Below are 20,590 nucleotides of genomic sequence, written 5' to 3'. Positions count from 1 at the left end.
ACAGTGGCAATTTTGCATAACATTTAAATTTAAAACTTATTTTCAAATTGTCACGAGTGTATTTTTTTCAGTGCAGTTTTTTTTTTAATATAGTTTTAATTTATAGTAGAGTTGACTACCCCCATTTCCGGCCTATTAACACAACCCGCACTAAGTCTTTCTTAATCTAGCGTAGTTTAGCACCAACCGGAATGTTATAATTACTGATGGTTTTCAATTTAATTTTTATTTTTTAATCAATATTATTAAGGTTTGATAAAGGGTAACAAATTGTCGAGAATTTGCTAAAAATCTAACACAGCTTCTTGACCCCAATATATGCCTACGGATTCTAAATTCGGCATAACGAATTGAAACGCCGTTGAATTCACTTCGGTCTACACACTTCGAATTTATCGCCTATTTCGGTAATTTTTACCGAAATCTGAACAGCTGAACTGTTCGGTAAATTTTTTGCAATTTAATTCAATTGCTTTTCAGTTACTTTGAAACTAAATCTTCACTAATATGATATATCGAATGAAGATAAAAATAGATTCTGACCGAGCGCTTCTTTTGTTTTTGAGAACAATGGGTGCAAACATTCATATCATGCGTTCATATTGACTTCGTTCGGTAGCATTTGAACTATAGTATCGTACCAAAAGCATGATTTACCTGTTAACGCCGAAATCATGGATTTATTTGATGTTTTCTGCTTGATAGGCCTAAAATGGGCGCTAAGGGCCGAAGTAGTTCACTACCCTATGCACTACAGTAATGACCCGAATTTTTCAACTCCCTTTTTGAAAATATTTTCTAATGTTCTACGAATTCCATGTGCATTTTCAGTGGTCTTATTGCATTCAAGCATACCTTGAACATCCATCTTGAAGATGAATGGGAAAGATTTGGAATTCCGGTTATGTGAAATTATTTAACGAGAAAAGTCTGATGCGCCTGCTGTCTGATGCGAATCCTGTCATGTAAACTGTCGAAATTGCCAGTTTAGTGAGGGCACTGGATGTGAACCCCGTTGAAATGGAAGAGATGTACCGCATTGAGGAGGAGAAGGCGCTCTAAATTAAGTTCAAAACGTAAAAATCAAAACAATATGCATTGCCGCCAGTGTTGCAAAATCTCGGCAATAGACGGTGATGTTGAAAATTTTGCTAAGGTCACTCGTTTGAGCTAACAGTCATCGTCAAGGCAAACCATGTCAATTGTCAATGACAATGCTGTCAGTGACGAACATGTGTAGATTTTTTACTAACTAAATTTGTAACGAAATTAGAAGACTTGAGCAACGAAATAACATGAAGCCGTTAAAGTGAACGAGCATCTATGTACGTCCTGATGCTTGGATAGTAATAATGTGACACAGAATGCACGAAATTACACTTTTTGTTACCAGATGAATCTGTGTCATTGACTAAAACATTAATGATTTTTTGACGAAGTTTTTCTTGAAAATCAAGTCTCTTCATTCCTTTATTTAACGTCGGTCTCTGTTCCGCAATCTACTGCCAATCACCGACGGACATCGATTGCCATCCATTGACGGTAATCGAATGTGCAGGAAGGCAGCTTCCACGCCTGCGTAGGATAACGAACCCATTCAACACACATGGACCGAGACCAACGGCTTTACTTCCCTTCCGAAGGAAGACGTGACCAGAGATTTTTATACCTCAGAAAAATCCCACCGACTTCGTCTGGGATTAAATCCAGACCCACTGGGGAGAGAAAGTAGTCACGCATACCACTACACCACCGGCGCCGGCTAGAATGAAGTCTGTCAGTGACTATATGAAAAACAATGTTGTCATTATCACGCGAAAGTCTGCCAATGACAATGACAAATCTCAGCACTGATTGCCGCATAACCCGGAGTAATTATTTTCCCATTATTCTGCTGAAAAACAATGTTCAATGCATACGCTCTACCACCAAAGGTCCCGGATTGCAATCTTGAGTTGGTACTAGGGAGATACGGAAAGGTCATCCTTGTCATCTGGGAAAAATTTCCTGCCGATCTGAGCATCGACATGCACACACAGGTGTACGAGGAGGTGTATACATGGATGTGGAGATGTCCACGCATCATTTCCTCAATCGGAAGGGACACATTTTCTACGACGGGATCAAGAACAACTGTTTTTTGGGCAAGATGGAAGGGCACGGAATGAATTACTGCCCAAAGCTTATAGCTATGCTCTAGTTATGATTAGTCCCATCAATTGACGTCTTTTACAATTTTTCCCCAGGGTTCAGGTTGTGACTATAACATGACCAAACACTCCCGGGAAACTAGCTCAGTAGCATGAGACCCCTGAATAGTGTCGCAGGGCCGACATGTTACTGGGTATTCGGAGGGGCTACACGGGCAAAGTATGAAAACACAAGAATATTCACATTTTCTAAAACCATTTATTTGCCCTTTTCTGTGGCGTGTGGGTGTGGGTTTTCACATATTTGTGTGGCGTGTAAGCGAGAGTTTATGAAGCTATTACGGTACTCACTGTTGCAACAGAATCTCCTTCGGCGTCGCGACGCTGGCGTTGGCCCACACGGCTGTTGCTGCTTTGGGAGAATGGCGGATCTGGTGGCAAAACATCAGCCACATACGGCTCAGCAGGCGTTGCTGGCTCGTTTGGCTGGCAGGCGTCTTCCATCGTTGACAACATCGGTTGACCGTGGCATGGCAACCTTGGTCGAGCCGAGACGGGACTCTCCTTGCCTATTGAGGCCAACGACCTGAGGGAATCGTCCCTGACGGACGATCGAGGATCATTTACGATTAGGCTCGGAAGCCATCTTGACTTCCGAGCCGAGCCGTTTATTTACGAGGTCCTGAACGGAGGCAGGCTTTCCAGCCCAAACCCCACAAGGGGGGAGGATGTTGTATTATATTTGCACTGCACTTCACACTCAACTGGTCTACACGGACGCCTGATTAGATTTTTTTTTAGAAGATGGCCACTCGCATGTCTTTTGCCGATCATTCTCCATTATTAGCTTAAGGCTACGATTTTCCTCCCTTTAGTATCGTTCGAGTGTTTTTGCAGTGGTACTAACCCTCTCGCAACTGTGTGTGCCTTCTGGGTTTGTTCTTAAAATACGTGAATTTTCCAAACAACAACAACTCATACAGACGAAAAACCACGGATTGTAACCAACTGGTTACAAGGTTTAGACCACAACGGCAAATTAATTTTTGTGCAACAACGGCAAGTATTTTCGAAAAATAGCAGTGATCTAGGATCAGTTTCATGCAATACCTCAGCGAAGGGGGGAACTCGTTATATTGAGCGCAATAGGCATGATTGCTAATCCCAACTTCATTCCCAGGCCCGAGGTTTGGACATGCCCGACGCTAAAACAGCAACCTTTATGCAAGTCGGAGAAGTTGAAAATTCTAACTTAAACACCTTTAAATATATCCTAAGTTCAAACCTCACCACTCCATTCCCCATTCCCGGACCTGGTGACGCAATTTTCCAAACACTTCACCTTGACTGCATTACCCGTCGAAGAGATTAATCTCGCCACACCATGTCTGGCTTGTTGTTGTTGTAAATCATGATGGTGATCAAACCAGCTGAGCAAAGCCACACCATTAGTTTGCGTGACACGAAGCGATGATGACAACGACGTCAAAGTTTTCGCACATTTCAGCAAATCCATCTTTACGGTGCTTTTTAAACGGTGCCAATGCTGGTTGCTGTCAGCAGTTCTAGGTTAAGCGCATACGAGAGCAAAAAAGTCACGACTGCTGCTGCTGCCCCATTCATCTCGATGGCTGGCGGGAGGATTTCCACGCCGTTTATCCTCCCGCGGAGTTGTGGAATAAAATTGATGATCGTTCCCCCGGGGGTGGTGCGTAGCAAAATGATTACGTTGTAAAAAAAAGGAAAAGCGGTAACAGCCAGGCAGAGCACAGTTGTCGTCGGTTGTCAGACTAGACACACACCGTATGCCTTCGTTTGGTTCCGCCAACAGGTGAGCAAAATGTTAAATAATTGTCTCGTTAAGGCGAATAATTAAAATTAGATTAGCACATTTTTTATCAAAACGACGATTTGATTGCAAACGCATTTCAGCGGTCGGGAAAAGGCGTGAAAAACTCGTTCCATGTTGCCGCTTGCCTGGGGGTAGCTACAAATTGAAGCTAATGATAACTAGACAGCATTTATCTGTGGCTAGTTTATCTATTTGCTTGAGGATCAAAGACGATCATCACTGTTAAATAGCAGCAAATGAATTTGAAAAAAAAATTACAAATCGCTGCTAGCTCGAATCATTGCATACAGACAAGAATGCAAATCACAGCGATAAAGTGTCACCAAGCGCTCAAATTATCATGACAAGTCACGAACGCAATGTAGGTTCAACCAAGAGCGAAATCGCAATAGCTTTAAAAGCACTTCAGAAACCGCAAACCAGAAAGATCAAGTAACGATGGCTAACCAACGACAAAACAGATAACGATGCAAAACTGGAAAACTACTGCTTCCATGGGCTCATCTTCACTTCAAAGAACTGTACGAAGTACACACCTGAATGACATACTTATATCCAACATGTTGATGGAGAGCTGTTGCCCCCAAAAATTGAGGGGTCAGACACGAGAGTACAAGAAGCTGAAAAATTGAAGAGACATACACTTGTGCGCAAAAATAACCCAGTAAGGGTTAAGTGGCTCTCAAGCTACCGAGATTCCGATAGAGCTCCGTGGATGGGGAGGGATGGAATTACTTCCGGAACGGGAAATTTCCTAGTGCTCTCGTCCCCCTTGGAAGTGGAGGAATTAATTTGATGCGACTACTAATGGGCCGGATGAAGTGAACCGAATGATGATGATGGTGATATTCCTAAAGTTGGTCTTTCAGTTGACAGAACGGAGAATATAATGTTGGCTAGGAAAGTTGTAATGGTATATACACATATGTGGCGCTAACGGACGACAACGACGACGACGACGATGAAGACGGCGAACGGTGCGGTTCAGATTGAAATTAAAGCAAAGCACAGTTGCGACAACCATCGATGATTCATGATTTGGTAAATCAAAATCAAGTAGTGTAAGATGGGGTAAGATGCAACCCCGAGGTACAATATCTTGTTTAGCTCTTTTTCAAGGATCTATTAAGAAAAAAATTCTAGTTCAATGTCTGAACTAGCATTGCTGCATGATAAATTCACGAAAATATGTTGAAAATGTATTCAAAATTTGTAGAAAGTCATCTTGTCCAGAGGGTGCATCTTACCCCAGATTACCCTATACTATATTTCTGGAAGTGGAACAACGAGAAAAGCGACTTACAAGGTGTTTTCCCGTTAAAATTAAAAGCATCATCTATTGCATAAATTCTCTTACGCATTATTTAGATGATTATATTCGCAACAATGAAAATTTTGAAAAATACCCTAAAAGTAATTTTAAAAATTGATCAAATAACCTGGAAATGGCACAAATCGAGGCAAAATCCACCAATGCTGGGATAAAATGCACTACAACAGAGGAGCAAGACACTACAATAATGGGGCAATATGGCTCTAATTGCCGTCTACAGCTCCAATCGTAGTTGTTCAAAGGCCCATGACCGCTTAGTAGCCTTCGGAACGTTGCGGACTTGTTTACTAAAGGATCATTTTGCCCGGGAGGAGTGCATTTTGCCCCGAAAATGTTGTTGATCATAAAACAGAAATACATACTCAAACATACCGGTATTTTATCAGAAAGATGTAGCTCTAACCTCAGTCAAATGGGTAATAGGGTAGAGAACTACTTCGACCTAATCGCCCATTTTGGGCCTATCGAGCAGAAAACATCAAATAAATCCATGATTTCAGAGGTAACATGTCGATTATGCGTTTGGTACGATACTTTAGTTAATAAGCTACCAAACGAAGTCAATACGCGTGAGATGAAGGTTTGCACCCATTATTCCCAAAAATAAAATAAGCGCTCTGACCGAATCAATTTTTATCTTCATTTGACAGGCCGAAGTGAATTCATTGACGTTACAATGGCGTTTCAATGCGTTAGGCTGAGTTTAGAATCCGTAGGCCGAGTTTGGCGTCAAGAAGAAGTGTTAGATTTTTGACAATATCTCAACGATTGGCTTCTCTTTATCAAATGTTACGGTACGTACGGAAAGGTTAATAAATTTGGAAGCCATCAGTAATAATAACTTTCCGTTTGGTGCTAAACTGCGCTAGATTAAGAAAGACTTAGTGTGGGTTGTGCTTAGTAGGCCGGAAATGGGGTAGTTAACCCTATCTTTCATTGACGCATAATAATGTTTGAAAGCTAAAAAATCTTAACAATGCGGAGAACAAAATTACACTATATTCAATGCAAACTGGTTTCTGTTTTTATTTACATTATCTGATAACATAGAGCTGCCAAATTGATACGGTGTCCAAGGCAAAAATATATTTGACTTGTAGGGTAACTATTTTGTTGTAAAAATGTATTTTAGGCTTAAAACGAAGGAAGTGCATCTTGCCCCAACGGTGCATGTTACGCCACCCAAGTAACAACCCAAGTAACAATTTAACAATCTTTTAGTTTTTACTCTGATTTATTGTGGTTTTATAATGGCAATAAACAATCATTTTAGTTTAAATACAGCATTTAAAAGTGCAAAACATTCTTGATTAGTAATTCTGCTTTATGCTGTTTCAAAAATCTTTTAAAGCCTGACGAGAAAGACAGAAAGTTTCTGGTTCTAAAAATTAATTTAATCCAGCACTCTATCCCTTTACAAAACTGTTCAGTAAATCAATTTGGATTTGTTTTATTAATGTCACGACAAAATTTTCCATAAAGGTTTTTTTTATTTTTTTTTTATTTTTTTTTCTTTATTAAAGAGATTTTTAGCCTTAAGCTAGTTCATCTCTAAAGGTGTTTCATAAAGGTGTTTTATCATTATAAAAGCAATTATGAAACCGTGCGGTTTCAAACGGAATCCCGTTTAACTTTTTCTAGGCAACTTTGCCACCATTAACGCTGTCATAAAACTAAATGGAATAGGATCAAGCAAAATAGCTTCAGATAAAAACAATTCAGTCTTCAAATTATCTTCATAAAAGCCGCATTAAAATGTTTTGCATTTGTTAGCGATTTCATGAAAGGAAAACACCTTTTTTACAAATGGCTAATGGAAAATTAATGTTTATGCTATCGCCATATTGTTATTATTCCATTTGCATTATTACAATATTCGTTTTTCAAGATGTTTTTCCTTTAAAATAACTTTATTCTCATCAATTCATCAATGAAGAATATTAGAGACTACGAAAATCATCAAATTGTCTCGGCTGGGAGCAATGATTATCGTAACATATAACTTTATTTTGTTTCATAAATTAAATACAATTAAATCATTTTTTTCCTCAGGTGGACTTATTTTTTTCGATCTTCCGAAGCACATTTCACGTTAGATTTAATCTGCCACCTAATAATAGACCACAATATGAGTTTCAATAATTTGATGAGGATGAAAAGGAAATTTATGAGGATTTATGACAGATTTATTTTTGAACAATGAATTTGGCAAGATTGGACGATACTGATGTATCCCTTTTTATCTTGATTGATGCTTTATTATTAGTGTGCTTAGCAAGCGTCAAAGACAAATGTCACAAGAATTGATGCCAAATGGATTTTATTGTATTTTTACAATGGATTTCAAATGGTTCTCCATGTATTCGTCATATAACCTTTTTGCAGCAAATCATTCTTGAAATGTCTCGATAATGCACTTAAGAATCTTCTTCAGCGTGGGCCAGCTAGTCTTAATGAGGTTTTGGTGGATGTAATAAAGGCAAAGCTTTCTTGATCAGGGTTTCATGAATGTTGTTTTATAGAAGCCTTGCAGTACTTCATAAATCGTTAAATGTTACTTGGGAATTCAGTAACCATTTGGTATCCACTCTGATTTATGATGGTTTTATAACGGCAATGAACAATCAATTTAGTTTAAATACAGCATTTTAAAGTGTAAAACATTCCTGCTTAGTAATTCAACTTTTTGATGTGTAAAAAACCTTGTATAGACTGGCAAGAAAGTCAAAAACTGCCTTGTTTTAAAAATAAATTTAAAACAGTTCTCAATCCTTCTTTAAAACTATTCTGTAATTCAAGCATAAACGTCATTAGCAATTGTTTATTAATGTCTAGATAAAATACTTAATAAACGTGTTCTATCATTATAAAAGCAACCATAAAACCATTAGGTTTTGCATTAGAGCAAAAAGCATTTATTGTTGCTTTTTAGGCTGTTTAAAGTGGATCATAAACTCCCCAATAACTCTGTTTACAAATTGGTCTTAAAAGATGGTTCCTCATAATTAATAAAAGCCAAATTTATGACAAGGAAATCTCGAAGGATAAAAGAAGTAGGATGGAAAGTTCAAGTCGATTTCAGCAAAATTTACTTCTTTAGAAGAACCAGCACACCATCAACGACTGACCATCTGGCGGAGAAGAGTAAAGTGAGCGTGGCCTTCGAATTCATAAAACATTGTCGAAAGTTTAAAAACATACCAGCCTTCTCCAGATCTTGCAAACGGATGACAATCGGAATAACAACCGACAGCAAACCACTGAAACTGTTAGTTAGCGGAGATTAGCTGATTTCCGATCCATGCTTGTTTTCATATTGTGTACGGACAAATATATACATGTTTAGCGCCTGATTTACCCCAAAATCCTCTATCAATTGAAATCATTTAAACTGGTTTATTGGTTTATATTGAAAATAACTTTCTTTGGAAATTTCCAAATATGGGTCATTCCAGCTCAAGTGGGTACACCACCTGTGGTCGATGTCACCGATTTGAGTCAAAATGCTTATTTTGGAATTCTGAACAAACGCCTATTTTGATTTTGCTCTAATGTGCCTAGATCCTTCTGGGCTACAACCCTGGATTTTCGAGATTTTTTAAATTTTAACTTTCAGAAGAGATTACTCCACAACCAAATAAGTTATTCGTGATCTTAGAACGTCAACTTGAAGGTTTTTGAATGTAGATTCTTATATGTGTTAAAACGTTTTGTTTTTGTTATAGTAACTACAGCCAAAACTTGTCAGGTTACCTGACTCAGGTATATAAAATTACAGTTGTGGATGACAGCTGCTACTTGGATAATACCCTTATTTGAGTAATTAATCTCACGAGCAAGAATACTTTTTTTTTATTATAGTTATAAAGAAAAGTCATTTTTTTTCCATTTTTTGAAAACACACTTTCATTCATGAACGTAACTGTGATGTTCTTCTTCTACGCATTTGAAGCTACGCATAGGAAACAGTTGCAGACTTATAATTAGTCTAAGTATTAGTATATATTTTAGACTTGCAAAAACAAAACAAGTAATAAGTTGTGTTTGTGCTCAGAAGACAAAATTTGCCTAGGCACATTAGAGCAAAATCAAAAAAGGCGTTTGTTCAGAATTCCAAAATAAGTGTTTTGGCCAAGTTTGGCTCAAATCGGTGACATCGACCACAACTTTTTTAAATTCTGTACCCACTTGAGCTGGAATGACCCATATACCATTTGGAAGCCAGTAAGTGAGCTTTGATTAACTATTGAAAACATTTATAGGAGAATGTGGGGTCAAATAAGCCATGTGTCAAATATACAAGTTTGCTCATGTTGAATGGCATATAAAAAATAAATGTGATCGCTGTACAAAATGCTCAGTAAATTGGTTGCAATAGTCTATCAAATTAGCAATATGTTTAGACTATGCTGTCACTGAGCAGTGATAACCATCTTTGATTGGCAGAGCATGTAAATCACTTCATGATTATTCGAGATGAACCAGCCAAAGTCTAGAAATCTCGCTAATAAATCATTAACATGGAGAAGTTTGTAGTTTTCAGCGGCATCGTGAAATTCGTCAAAAAATGGCTAAGCTATGATTTTTAAAACATTTCAAGTTTGCCGTTCCACTTTTTTAGAGGCTTGGTTGGAGGGGTGTTAAAAAAACCTTCATGCTTAATATTGATGGAAACATAAATTTTTGGGAATTATTGGGAAAATCTTCTGGTAAGTTGAAAGTTCATTTAAAACCATCTAATGCGATTGTTTTTCATCTACTTCAAACCATTCTCGACATCGACTGTTTTCTATGTGCGGATTAAAACTGAAGCAGACTTTATTTGGCGAACATGGTGCATTTGCAAACAATTTCTCTTGACCTTCTACAAGCTAAATATCAATAAAATAATTATTCAGGACTTTGCGGTTCTCTGTTACTCTGGATCATCGTCATCATCGCTGTCACTGATCCAATCGGAGTGATCATCATCATCACCATAGTTTTCTGCGTAGGCCACTCCAACATCAGAATCTGCAGTTGCAGTTTTGCCTCAAATGCTACATCAGACTTTTTTGTCCTCCGATGAACCGTATGCTGTACCACCTCACACGCGATCTTCGGATCTGATCGGGCTAGGGCCGTCTTCATCATATCTGTCAGGTTTGCCTCAGGAGAAACTTGACGTGCCAGATTTGGTCTGATATGTTTATAAATTTTATGGCAGCGTGGAGAAGACTGCTCATCCACAAAATTCATAGGAAAAGGTTGTTGAAAAAAATCCTAAACAGTTATAGACTAAGATATACTACTAAGCTTACCAGTTGTTTTATGAACTCCGCCAAATGTTGGTACTTGTGGATGCATGGCGGCAGGTTACGCACAAACGGAAACTAATGTAATACTTGCTGTTTGAATTCTGCGTACAGGTGGGCCACTTTATCCGGATCAAGTTTTCTGTCTGATAAAGCGAGACAGTTTATCAATTTGAGATTTTCAATTAAATTTAGGTCGATATTCAGTACTTCAGCAAATTTGACTGGGTCTGATAATAGTTTTCTCGCAGTATTACCATTGTTACTACTTCCACTGCCCCGATTTTTGGGCGGTTTATATTCATTCAAGGTACTTAAACATGCCTAATTTTGGTCTTTTAGACTATTGCAACCAATTTACTGAGCATTTTGTATAGCGATCACGTTTATTTTTTAAAATGACATTCAACATGAGCAAACTTTTTTTTAAATGACATTCAACACATGGCTTATTTGACCCCACTTTCTCCTATAAATGTTTTCAATAGTTAATCAAAGCCCACTTACTGGCTTCTAAATGGTATATTTGGAAATTTCCAAAGAAAGTTATTTTCTATTTAAGCCAATAAACCAGTTTAATAATTGATAGAAGATTTTGGGGTAAATCAGGCGCTAAACATGTATATATTTATCCGTACACAGTATGCACAGCGGTAGAAACTGTTCAGTCATCAGAAATCTTTCAAAAAAAGTTAATTGTTTTTATATGAGATACCGGGGCAAAATACGCTTAAAACATGCATTTGAATCAGTTTTGTCCTTTAGACTATTGTAATCCACTTTCTGAGCATCTCTTTTTTTATTTTTTAATATTGAGTTTAAATTCGGAAAACTTTTATATTTTATTACAAAATCTGGCTTATTTGACCCCATTCGCTCCTATAAATGTTATCAATAGTTTTTAAAAGGCACAAGTTGACTACTAGAAGACAAATTGGCTACTTCTGATTATTTTGATAAGCTCGGATTCATAAATCCTTTTCTATCATGATACGGCTAGGGGAAATGGCTCGGAAAGGTTTTTTATTGTTGCTAAATAGTTTTTATTGTAGCTTTCAAATGGTTCTAAATGCGTTCATCATACATTTTTTGCAGCAAATCAATCTTGAAGAGCTTCAAGAATACACCCTTCAGAACCTTCTCCAGGGTGGGCCAACTAGACATATTCTAGTCTTAATAAGGTTTTGATGGTTGCATTAATGACAAAATAGCATTGACCGGGGTTTTATGAAAGTTATTTTATAGTTGCTTTGTAGTATTTCATAAAACTTAAAATGTTACTTGGGCAGGTACCCCCAAGGATGGAAATGGTCATTCACTCACATTACTCTTGGTAACTCAGCTCATTGTTTTGGCAGCTACTTTCCGTTCGCTCACAAATTAATGAAATCTCTCCAAATGAACTAACCTGATCGTTGATACAGATGAACCCCAAAGGAATGAGTTGAGAAAATGAATGACATCAAAGCAGATGAATGCGCATGATTGTCATTCTTTTGCCAGAATGGGATTCACAAGATTGTTTCGTGAACGTTCACACGTGAATCAATTTTTTTGTTATGTATGAATGCACGATTGCATTCTTGAGTCTATGCATACATAACTACTGATCTAGTTTACCATACAAGTAGGCGGTTTTAATGTCGAAGTGTTTCAACGTCATTTTAACGCTACGCATCAAAGAAAGAAGCGCCTTGGGAAGAGTCGGAAAAGTATTTTACTTGGTTTCTGGAGTCAATCAAAATCTTCGTCGTACTTCAGGGAATACCATTGCGCCTTTGTATTTTTATCAGTGACATTCCTCATCTTTCTGAAGACCCAACCGAATCCAATGTCGTTTAACCAAACGTTATCAAGATCTCAGGTATCATATATGTATCCTGGTGTTGCTACTGCCATCAGACCTCCCTGGACCAGGTCAAACGTTATGAGTCAGCTCTCCAACAGCGATCGTTATTGTCGTAGACGTTTTCGGGAAAGTATCATCTTCATGGACATCTTCCGTTAAAACAGTAACAAGCACAAATCTGCTGAACTTCACTAGGACCTATTTTCAACCCGTGTCTCAAATCCTCACGCACTACCTTCAACAGCGCTTGCAGATCTCTGTGTCCGTATCTACGCCACCAAAAATACTGGAAAAGTTCGCAGTGCACGTGTTTTGGGTCTACTACGAACTCCCGATCCGATAATTGTTTCAGAAGAAATAGACCATCGTTCCGTTTACCCAATAACACAGCTTCTTCTCCTTTTAGCACAGAAAACATGAAGCTTGTCAAATAACCCTTGAAACACCAAATCAATTATTCGGCTCACGACAGCAAGTTCTGTGCAAGCGATTCACAGAGACAGTCTACCCGGAACCAGTACCAGCGATTTACCATCAGCCAGACAAAAAATGGCAATTTAGACTGATTATTATGTTCTTTTAGAATGTTGGTGTCTTTCTTGATGTGAAAAGTTGCACTGCATCTTCTCCAGCTACCCCAGCATCAAGGCACAACTATCCCCCCGACTCCGATTTTGCAACATTTTTTGCTTGCTGTGGATTTGCATTTCGCAAAATGTTATTTTTTGCAGTAATACAAAGTTTATTTTTGCCATAGTGTTCTTCAAGGAACCGGTCGTTAGAACTTCATCACAGAGCAATGCGTTCACGGTATTCCTTAGTCCAACAAGTTTCCCTTGGTAAAATTGACCGCCAAATTCACATATGATCGACTTTTGAGTGCCATTGTCAATCAGCCGTTGGATTCCTAGAGGCTAGACAACATAAAAGCCATGCAATCGTGGTCTCTCAGAGTACATTCAAATGAAGATGTAACGTCGCCGTTTTACCGTTATACGACGTCCTTTAAAAAACAAGTTTTGCGTTATGCTCACGAATCATATACACACCTATGAACAATATGCAAAATTTTGGCTACACAAGTTCAAGGATGAATAAGGTTGGTACCAGTTTCTGGAATGTTTCGTCTGTCTGTTTGTGACCGGTAAAAATAAAAAAGATCGAGATATTATTTTGTGCAAAATATGATTATTTAATTTGATTTTATTTCTTCAAAAACAGATCATCTACTAGATATGATCTCCATCAATCGAAGCCACGATTCGAGGAAGAATGTCTGGATTAAGTTTGAGTAGCAAAGCATTTTCGATAGCACCAGCCGTCAGATTCATTCTTTGATCACTCAACATTAACTTCAACGCACTAAAACCACGCTCGACTGAAACCTGCGTAGCTGAAGCCGATAAAACAATCATAGCCACTCTGCAAAGTTCAGGGCTTGTGAACTTCTGACCTTCCCAGTATGCTAGCAGATCAAAATGCACTGGTTTCTCATAGATGGTAGATGGACCTGGGCGCGACGTTTCAATGATGGATACCTTCTCCCTCGTCTCAAGCTGCTTCAGTTTTTGAGCAAAAGAAGTGTTACTTGTCAACGATGAGCTGCCTTGTGAATCCTCGTCAAAAAATCCTGCCAAAATAGTCTCCAGATCATCTTCATCCGTGTGGATACTTGGAGCATCAACAGTTTGATCGATTTTTCTGTTAACGCAACCATGCAGTTTAATAAGAAACTCCTACAAAATTATGGAAAAAATATCATATAAGAACATAGTAGAGACATGATGAGCTGCAGAAAAAAACCTACTTGTACAAGCTCTTTATTTTTCGATGAAATTCTTTTCGATCCCAGGAAATTGAATCGAGGGTCAAGATATGCGCAGGCCTTGAACTGATTTGATTCAGTGAGCTTCTGTAAACGCCGTTGACATGCTTCAAGTAGTCGTTGAGCTAAACAATTTTCTTTCAACCTAATCAATTTCGCCTGACATACTAGCCAGTATGCATAGAAATCGCTCAATACGACGTGTCGCTTTTGAAGTTGCATGGTGAGAACAAATGGTGCTTCAAATGCCTCGCAAAATCTTTCAATGAATTTCCAATGTGGTGAGAAATCTGTAATCATTAAAAAGAAAACTAATTGAGTGATTGTCAATTGCAGCGTTAAAAACAACGTTTAAAGAGCAAAGGGAAGTTCTTTGTTTTATGACGAGCCATGTATAAGATATAGGAAAATACGCAACGATGGGGAAGAGGTGTAATAAAGTTCAAAGCACTATTTTAAATCTTTATGAGCAATCATGAAAAACATTATAAAAAATCGCATACTTACCAATTTCCGGATAAGCCTTTTTAAGCATGCTGAAGAATTGTTTTTGCTTCAATAGAGACTTCAACATCAGATAGGTGCTGTTCCATCGGGTCTTATTACTGATCGGTGGAAGGTGGGCATCATGTTGCTTGACGAATTTGTGGTATTCAGTTTGTCGTAATTTAATAACCAGTTTTTGAATTTTTCGGATTCGTTTTTCATACGGCTTGATAACGTCCCATACTGCCAGCTGTGCAGTATGTGCTGCACATCGAACGCTACCCAAAATGTCCTGCATCGAGGCATCAAAGGGATCTGTGGAGACCGGTGGAGTCTCCGTTGTTTCATTTCTTCCATCTTTGCCATTATTAAAATCATCATCTTCATCATCTGCCTCGGAGTCAGCATCGTCAGCCTCGATTTGCTCATCCGCACCATCTACCGTATCAGGCCGATCAATATCCTCATCGCAGGTGTCTTCGAAACTTTGATCCGTAAGAAATTTTAGATCGATGTTAGGTTTCTCGAGTGACTTCTTCATCTCGGAAACAGAGGCAACCATATTTGCTCCGTTGTCGTGAGTGACGGCATACACCTGATGCAGTTTAACTTCGAAATCACCCAATACATTTTCTATCAGCGTCTTCAAGTTTTCCTTCGTTTGCCTTTCTTGAGTCTCTTTGATGGCTAGAATTATAATTAAAGCAAAACAAATTTAATAAATTTAAAAGGAAAAAAAATCCTCAGATATTTTGCAGATCACTTCATAGCATCCCACCATTCGCCGAAGTCTGGAGCAAATTTCAAAGACTATCAAATTTTACCTTACAAAGGTTGCTTACGTCGATTCATGCTTCGAAAAATCAACACTGCACAGTGCTCTAGGATTGAAAATTAGGAAGACAGAACTTTTAGTAAGTTTTATAGATTTGGAGTCTTGAGTGAAGTTTTTATGCTTGAAATCTTTTGGTCGTTTCAAAAATTAGGATTGACCTAACTTTTGTCTTGATAATTTTGTATCCTGGACCACTGCACTGGCGAACAAGGGAAAAAATATTCTTGTTAGCCCTAAGGGTTCAGTTGTAAGGTATTTTTCTTGGGCCTTTCTAACCTGTCTCACTCCCGTTGTAATGTTTTGTTAACACAAAAGTTTCTCTAGCGTGTACGATAAACTTACACGTTAGTTGGTTAGTGAATTGATCAGAAACATATTTACCGAGATTACGAACTACAACTTTATAATCAATAATGATTCGCGCACTGATTCCAACGAAGTGGCGGCTTCCTCTGGATGCTCCATCAACTTCGATTGTTATCAGCGGTTGTTGTTTGAATTCTGCTGATATGAGCTGCCGAGCTATACATGCTGAGTTGTCCACCAAACCGGCCACAGTTTTACGATTGGCAGTGATTCCGGTGGCATCATAGAGAGGACCTACCAATGTTTTGAATCCTTTCATTTCCGGGAACGAATGTGGGAGGTGATTGACAGTAGCTAACTGCAAAGTGCCAAGAAGGACGGTTTCTCTGTTCGTTTCCACAGGTAGCTTTCTAGATTTTTTCTTAGCCGGTTCAGCTGCTTTCTCAGTTGGCGGAGCAGGTAAATCCATTGCCGCGTAAACATCCTGGTGCATTTTAAAAATATGCCTTTTAAAATTCCCCGGCATAAGCGTATCTTGCTTATAATTACAGTTTTCACTGGCTTTGCAAAGGAACTTCCCGTTTTCCACCTGGATAACCTGCAGTAGGGTGTTTTTCTGCGTACAACGTCGTTTCATTCTGGAAATTTTAATAGTATATATGTGTATATGAATTGCAGAGATCTATTATATTGTCAATTACTTACTTTGATTTTTGCGATCACGGGTTGATGATTTAGTAAAATTGAAACAGCACACAGAAGTACACTTCTGGCTAAATAAAACACGGCAACGTTATGCGATTAGAATCTTTCGCGAAGAATCTTTGCGAACGAAAGAATGCATTCATTTGCGATCCTTTTGACAATCATTCAGTGGGAATGAATCAATGGATGAACATAAACATCAATGAACGCTGTCAACCTTTTCATGTTTTCGTTCCATCTTATCCTGTTGCGTGAACGCGTAACTCTCCACAGGCAGGGCTGCGGAGATTGTTTATCACAGCGAAAAAATGTTCATTGGTGATTTCAAATTGAACGTTACGTGAATGATTTTTTCCATGCTTGGGTACCCCTATAGCTTTTACTATAGGCGTTTTGAGAAAAAGTTATCGTTCGCAAGCTTTATCAAATTTTCAAATGCAAACTATAATCCTTATTTTCCAGAAATTATTCAACTTTCTGGAATCAATGGCCGGATTAACTAATCAAATCAAAATCTTAAACAAGCTATAATGTGAAGATCATTTAGACAAACTTTAAAGCAGATACTTAAGATTCTTAAATGGATGAATCTGCTTCCCGGGAAATCATTCATCATTCCATCTCAAAACTCATAATATTCGGTCAAACGTCAATTGTTGCTATGCACAAGAATGTTTCGTTAGTTATTTTTGCACAGCTGAATTTCACAAGGCAAAACGAACGGCAAAGCGAATAATGAGATATGAGTTTTTTTTTAAGCATTTTCAGTTTACCTCGTACTGCTTCTTAAGCAAGGCTACAACGATGTTGGCTGCTTTTCTAAACTTTTTTCTGAACTTATACTTGTTATGTAGTAGTGAAAGACTTATCGCCGATCAAATCGCCGCTTTATTTCAAAATATGGTTATACGCTCTTGAATTTAAGGTGAATCGCTGTGGTAGCCTTATTTCTGATTGATCGTACTAACACCTCAAAAATTCAAGAGCACACATCAGCGCCCACAAAACATACAACAATGAAACTGGAACTTTACGTTTACTGCAGTGTAGCAAACAGGAAGTTCCAATTTCAGAAGCGATGTCGCAACACTGTCCGTATAGGGCACATCATCCATCATGACGGCCATTTTTGGACTCTTCAAGGAATCATCTTAAAATAAAATAATAGTATTCCTTGGTGCTGATTTTTTCCTGCATCAGAGAACTATACCTTTTGGCAGAATTTCTGGAACATTTCTTAAAGCCTGGAATAGGCTCTTGAAGTGACGAAAACAAACAAAAAACACAAATGCCAACTGATCCGATACGGATCAGATACTAACTTCATGTCTGCAGTCGAACAAACATATCTTATCAACCCGAACATCGTACCCAAATGCCGCGATAACAAGAATCCAAAAATTCCATTAGCCCAATTCTCTCAGCTTCCATCTACCCCTCGTATTAAAATCGTAAATTACTACTTCAATGAAAACCACCGTCACACTTCCGATGGCTGCTAAAGAAGCGAGCTCCACAGCAGCCGAGGTGGAGTGAAAAGGAAGAGCCCCATTTATTGTAATAATTTATTTACATAAATTTTGTTTGCCGGGATGTAATTGAATTTCGCTTACATCCTCCGTGCCGTTCATCATTATTCGCTCTTTTTTTGCCAACGACCACCGCCGATATGCTTTTAGCATCCAATAATATCCCTTTGTCACGAACCGCGCCGTCGTCGTCCGCATCCGTCCGTCGATCATATCCACTTTCTTCCTGTTTGTGGCAAATTTGCCGGTCCTTGCTTCGCCGCCTTATCACAACAACCAGCATCGTCTCCACGCGCACAAGCTCTGTCCTGATTGAGTCGTTCAACGTGACAGGAATAAGTCATTCAAGTCCTCCGCGCGAACAGCAATTAGGGCCGGCTGTCTTCCTTTCGGCGCAGTGCTCACGATCTTCCGCTTCGATCAGCTGACGGTTCTGAGTTCGATATTGAAAAGCAGCAAACTTTCCGAACGCGTAGAAATTCCAATTCCATTTGCACCGAGATGATGATGAGGCATGAAAGAAATCAATTATTGACAGCGGCGCGGTACCGTGAGAGAGTACCAAGGCACGAGCGCTAATCAGCCAAAGGACAGAAGTAAAGAAAGGGCTTGGAAATCGCGAAAACCGGTCACGAATCACGCGCGTCTCTGTCACAGAGTCTGTGTCCGTCCACGGCGGAATGCGTACCTATACCGACGACCGCCCATAGCCCAATGTAGTCTCGCGCAATTGGAGGAGAGTAAGTCTATTGACATTGAAAGCCCTCGTTGGACGACGTTGCGGTTCCGAAAAGCGCACACGGCAGACCTGGCGGCCGCCACCGACCGCCGTGGAACCACCGCTAACGGGAAAAGAGTATGGGACGCACACGATTAAAGTCCCAGCAAGTTTTTGCAGCATTATCTTCTGGTTGCTCGAGAGGCGGAACCGGTTTTTGGAGTTTTGTTTACATTCATCGGGTGCGGATGCCCACCAATTGCCGGCGACGACCAACGATGTGCGTGCGCCTGTGCGACTTTACCTAAAATGGCAAAAAGCATGCTGCTCCATCATGTCACGCAGGTTCCAGCAGACTCAGCCCGGGGAATTATGTATCAACAAGAGGTTGACATGAGCTTCGATTGCTACAGCACCTAGAGCTGGGTTTGAACGAGCAAGCCTCTCCGAGGGGTAGGTGAATTGAAATGCATTTGTACGAACGATTTTATCTGAAGAAAATGGTTATTTATAGATCGAAGATAATACAACTGTAATTTAGGTTAGTCATTCAGTGTATGTATGCTTGTCACGACACTTCGCAGCTTATATACATCGGATTTTATTGAATCCATCTGATTACAATATAACTTTAAATATCATGAGTCAACAAATTGGAACCACAATATCATCACAGACATGGACATAGCCATGAAGGGGAAGTGCAAGAAAGTTAATAACCCTCAGTAGAAAATTGTAATTTTTTTTTTGAAGCTCGCGATCTGAAAATTATTCCCAAGTTCCAGAAATCATCGAACATCGATTATCGTTCTCTACGCGTCGTCCCAGTTCCAAAAAGATCCATATTTTAGGGTATTTGATACTTTTTCGCGTCGCGTGCCTCATTTGTTTACCTGTGCACCAAACTTTGTTCGTTATAGTTTACCACCACACTATTAGTTTTTTTTTTTTAATTTTTCAATGCTCCATGAATTCGGGACATATTCTCAATTACTTTATTAATCACTACCTAACGTAACATTTGAAGGGTCTATCATCTTGTGTGAACAAAACGTGCTAACCCGAAGGAGGAGGAATTGCAATACTCAACTAATTCTCGTTTTTATCACAAGACAAACTCTTTCGACTGAAGTGTAATGAAGAATATCCGTCAAACACTACCGAAAACATTTTTTGATACAAAAAAGTGTCAAAATCTAGAGAAAATTCATGAAGTCCCATGGGTAGCAAACTTGAATTAATCAACTCTTTATTCATCAGAGCAACACTATCAGAATGAACCAGGGGTATCTCATAAGTTTTGACAGGCGGACCGGGCGCAACCATCGGTAATTGAGAGATTTAAAAACTGACAAGAGAGTGAGAGCGCGCTTTTGCGCTCTCTTTCTCCATTACTCTCTTTGCCTGCAATCAGATATCCAAGTGCACAGCGAGAAATGCACGCTTTAGGCACTCATACATCACAAATGTTCTTCTAATTTAAACTCACACACTCAAACCGGTCTGTAAGTATGATACACGTCCAAAGCGTACCAGATTGCTGTTTCCGTGTTGCTCCCGTTTGACGCGTGACTGCTGAAAGTTTCAATTAATCAAATCGTCCGGTCATTTTTCACAGAGATGGCGCTGTTCCGCTGGTAGGAAGTGATAAAAATCCCCATATAGAAAAGCCAAAAAATTCAAATTTGAGAGAGAAAATTCTCTCTCA

At 39.0% G+C, this 20,590-nt stretch overlaps 3 protein-coding genes across 7 annotated transcripts in view; 1 reads left to right on the top strand and 2 right to left on the bottom strand.

The window, feature by feature from the left end:
- Positions 1-20,590, bottom strand: part of barc (RRM1_TatSF1_like and RRM2_TatSF1_like domain-containing protein barc) — a 281,458-nt gene that overhangs the window by 119,361 nt on the left and 141,507 nt on the right. The gene's annotated exons all lie outside the window — the stretch shown is intronic.
- Positions 1-20,590, top strand: part of rgn (regeneration) — a 379,503-nt gene that overhangs the window by 320,399 nt on the left and 38,514 nt on the right. The window lies entirely within an intron of this gene.
- Positions 13,680-16,766, bottom strand: LOC135703371 (uncharacterized). The gene is made up of 5 exons (XM_065224565.1): positions 16,636-16,766; positions 16,006-16,568; positions 14,811-15,476; positions 14,286-14,593; positions 13,680-14,214 (listed from the first exon to the last, which is right to left on the bottom strand). Exons 2-5 carry the CDS (start codon positions 16,565-16,567, stop codon positions 13,708-13,710), a joined length of 2,043 nt encoding a protein of 680 aa, XP_065080637.1. The 5' UTR covers position 16,568; positions 16,636-16,766; the 3' UTR covers positions 13,680-13,707.

The sequence above is a fragment of the Ochlerotatus camptorhynchus genome, unplaced genomic scaffold (assembly GCF_037179485.1).
Source record: "Ochlerotatus camptorhynchus isolate MF236.1 unplaced genomic scaffold, CSIRO-AGI_Acam_v1.1 ptg000213l, whole genome shotgun sequence".
NCBI classification, from domain to species: domain Eukaryota; kingdom Metazoa; phylum Arthropoda; class Insecta; order Diptera; family Culicidae; genus Ochlerotatus; species Ochlerotatus camptorhynchus.
This window is presented reverse-complemented; position numbering and strand designations above follow the sequence as displayed.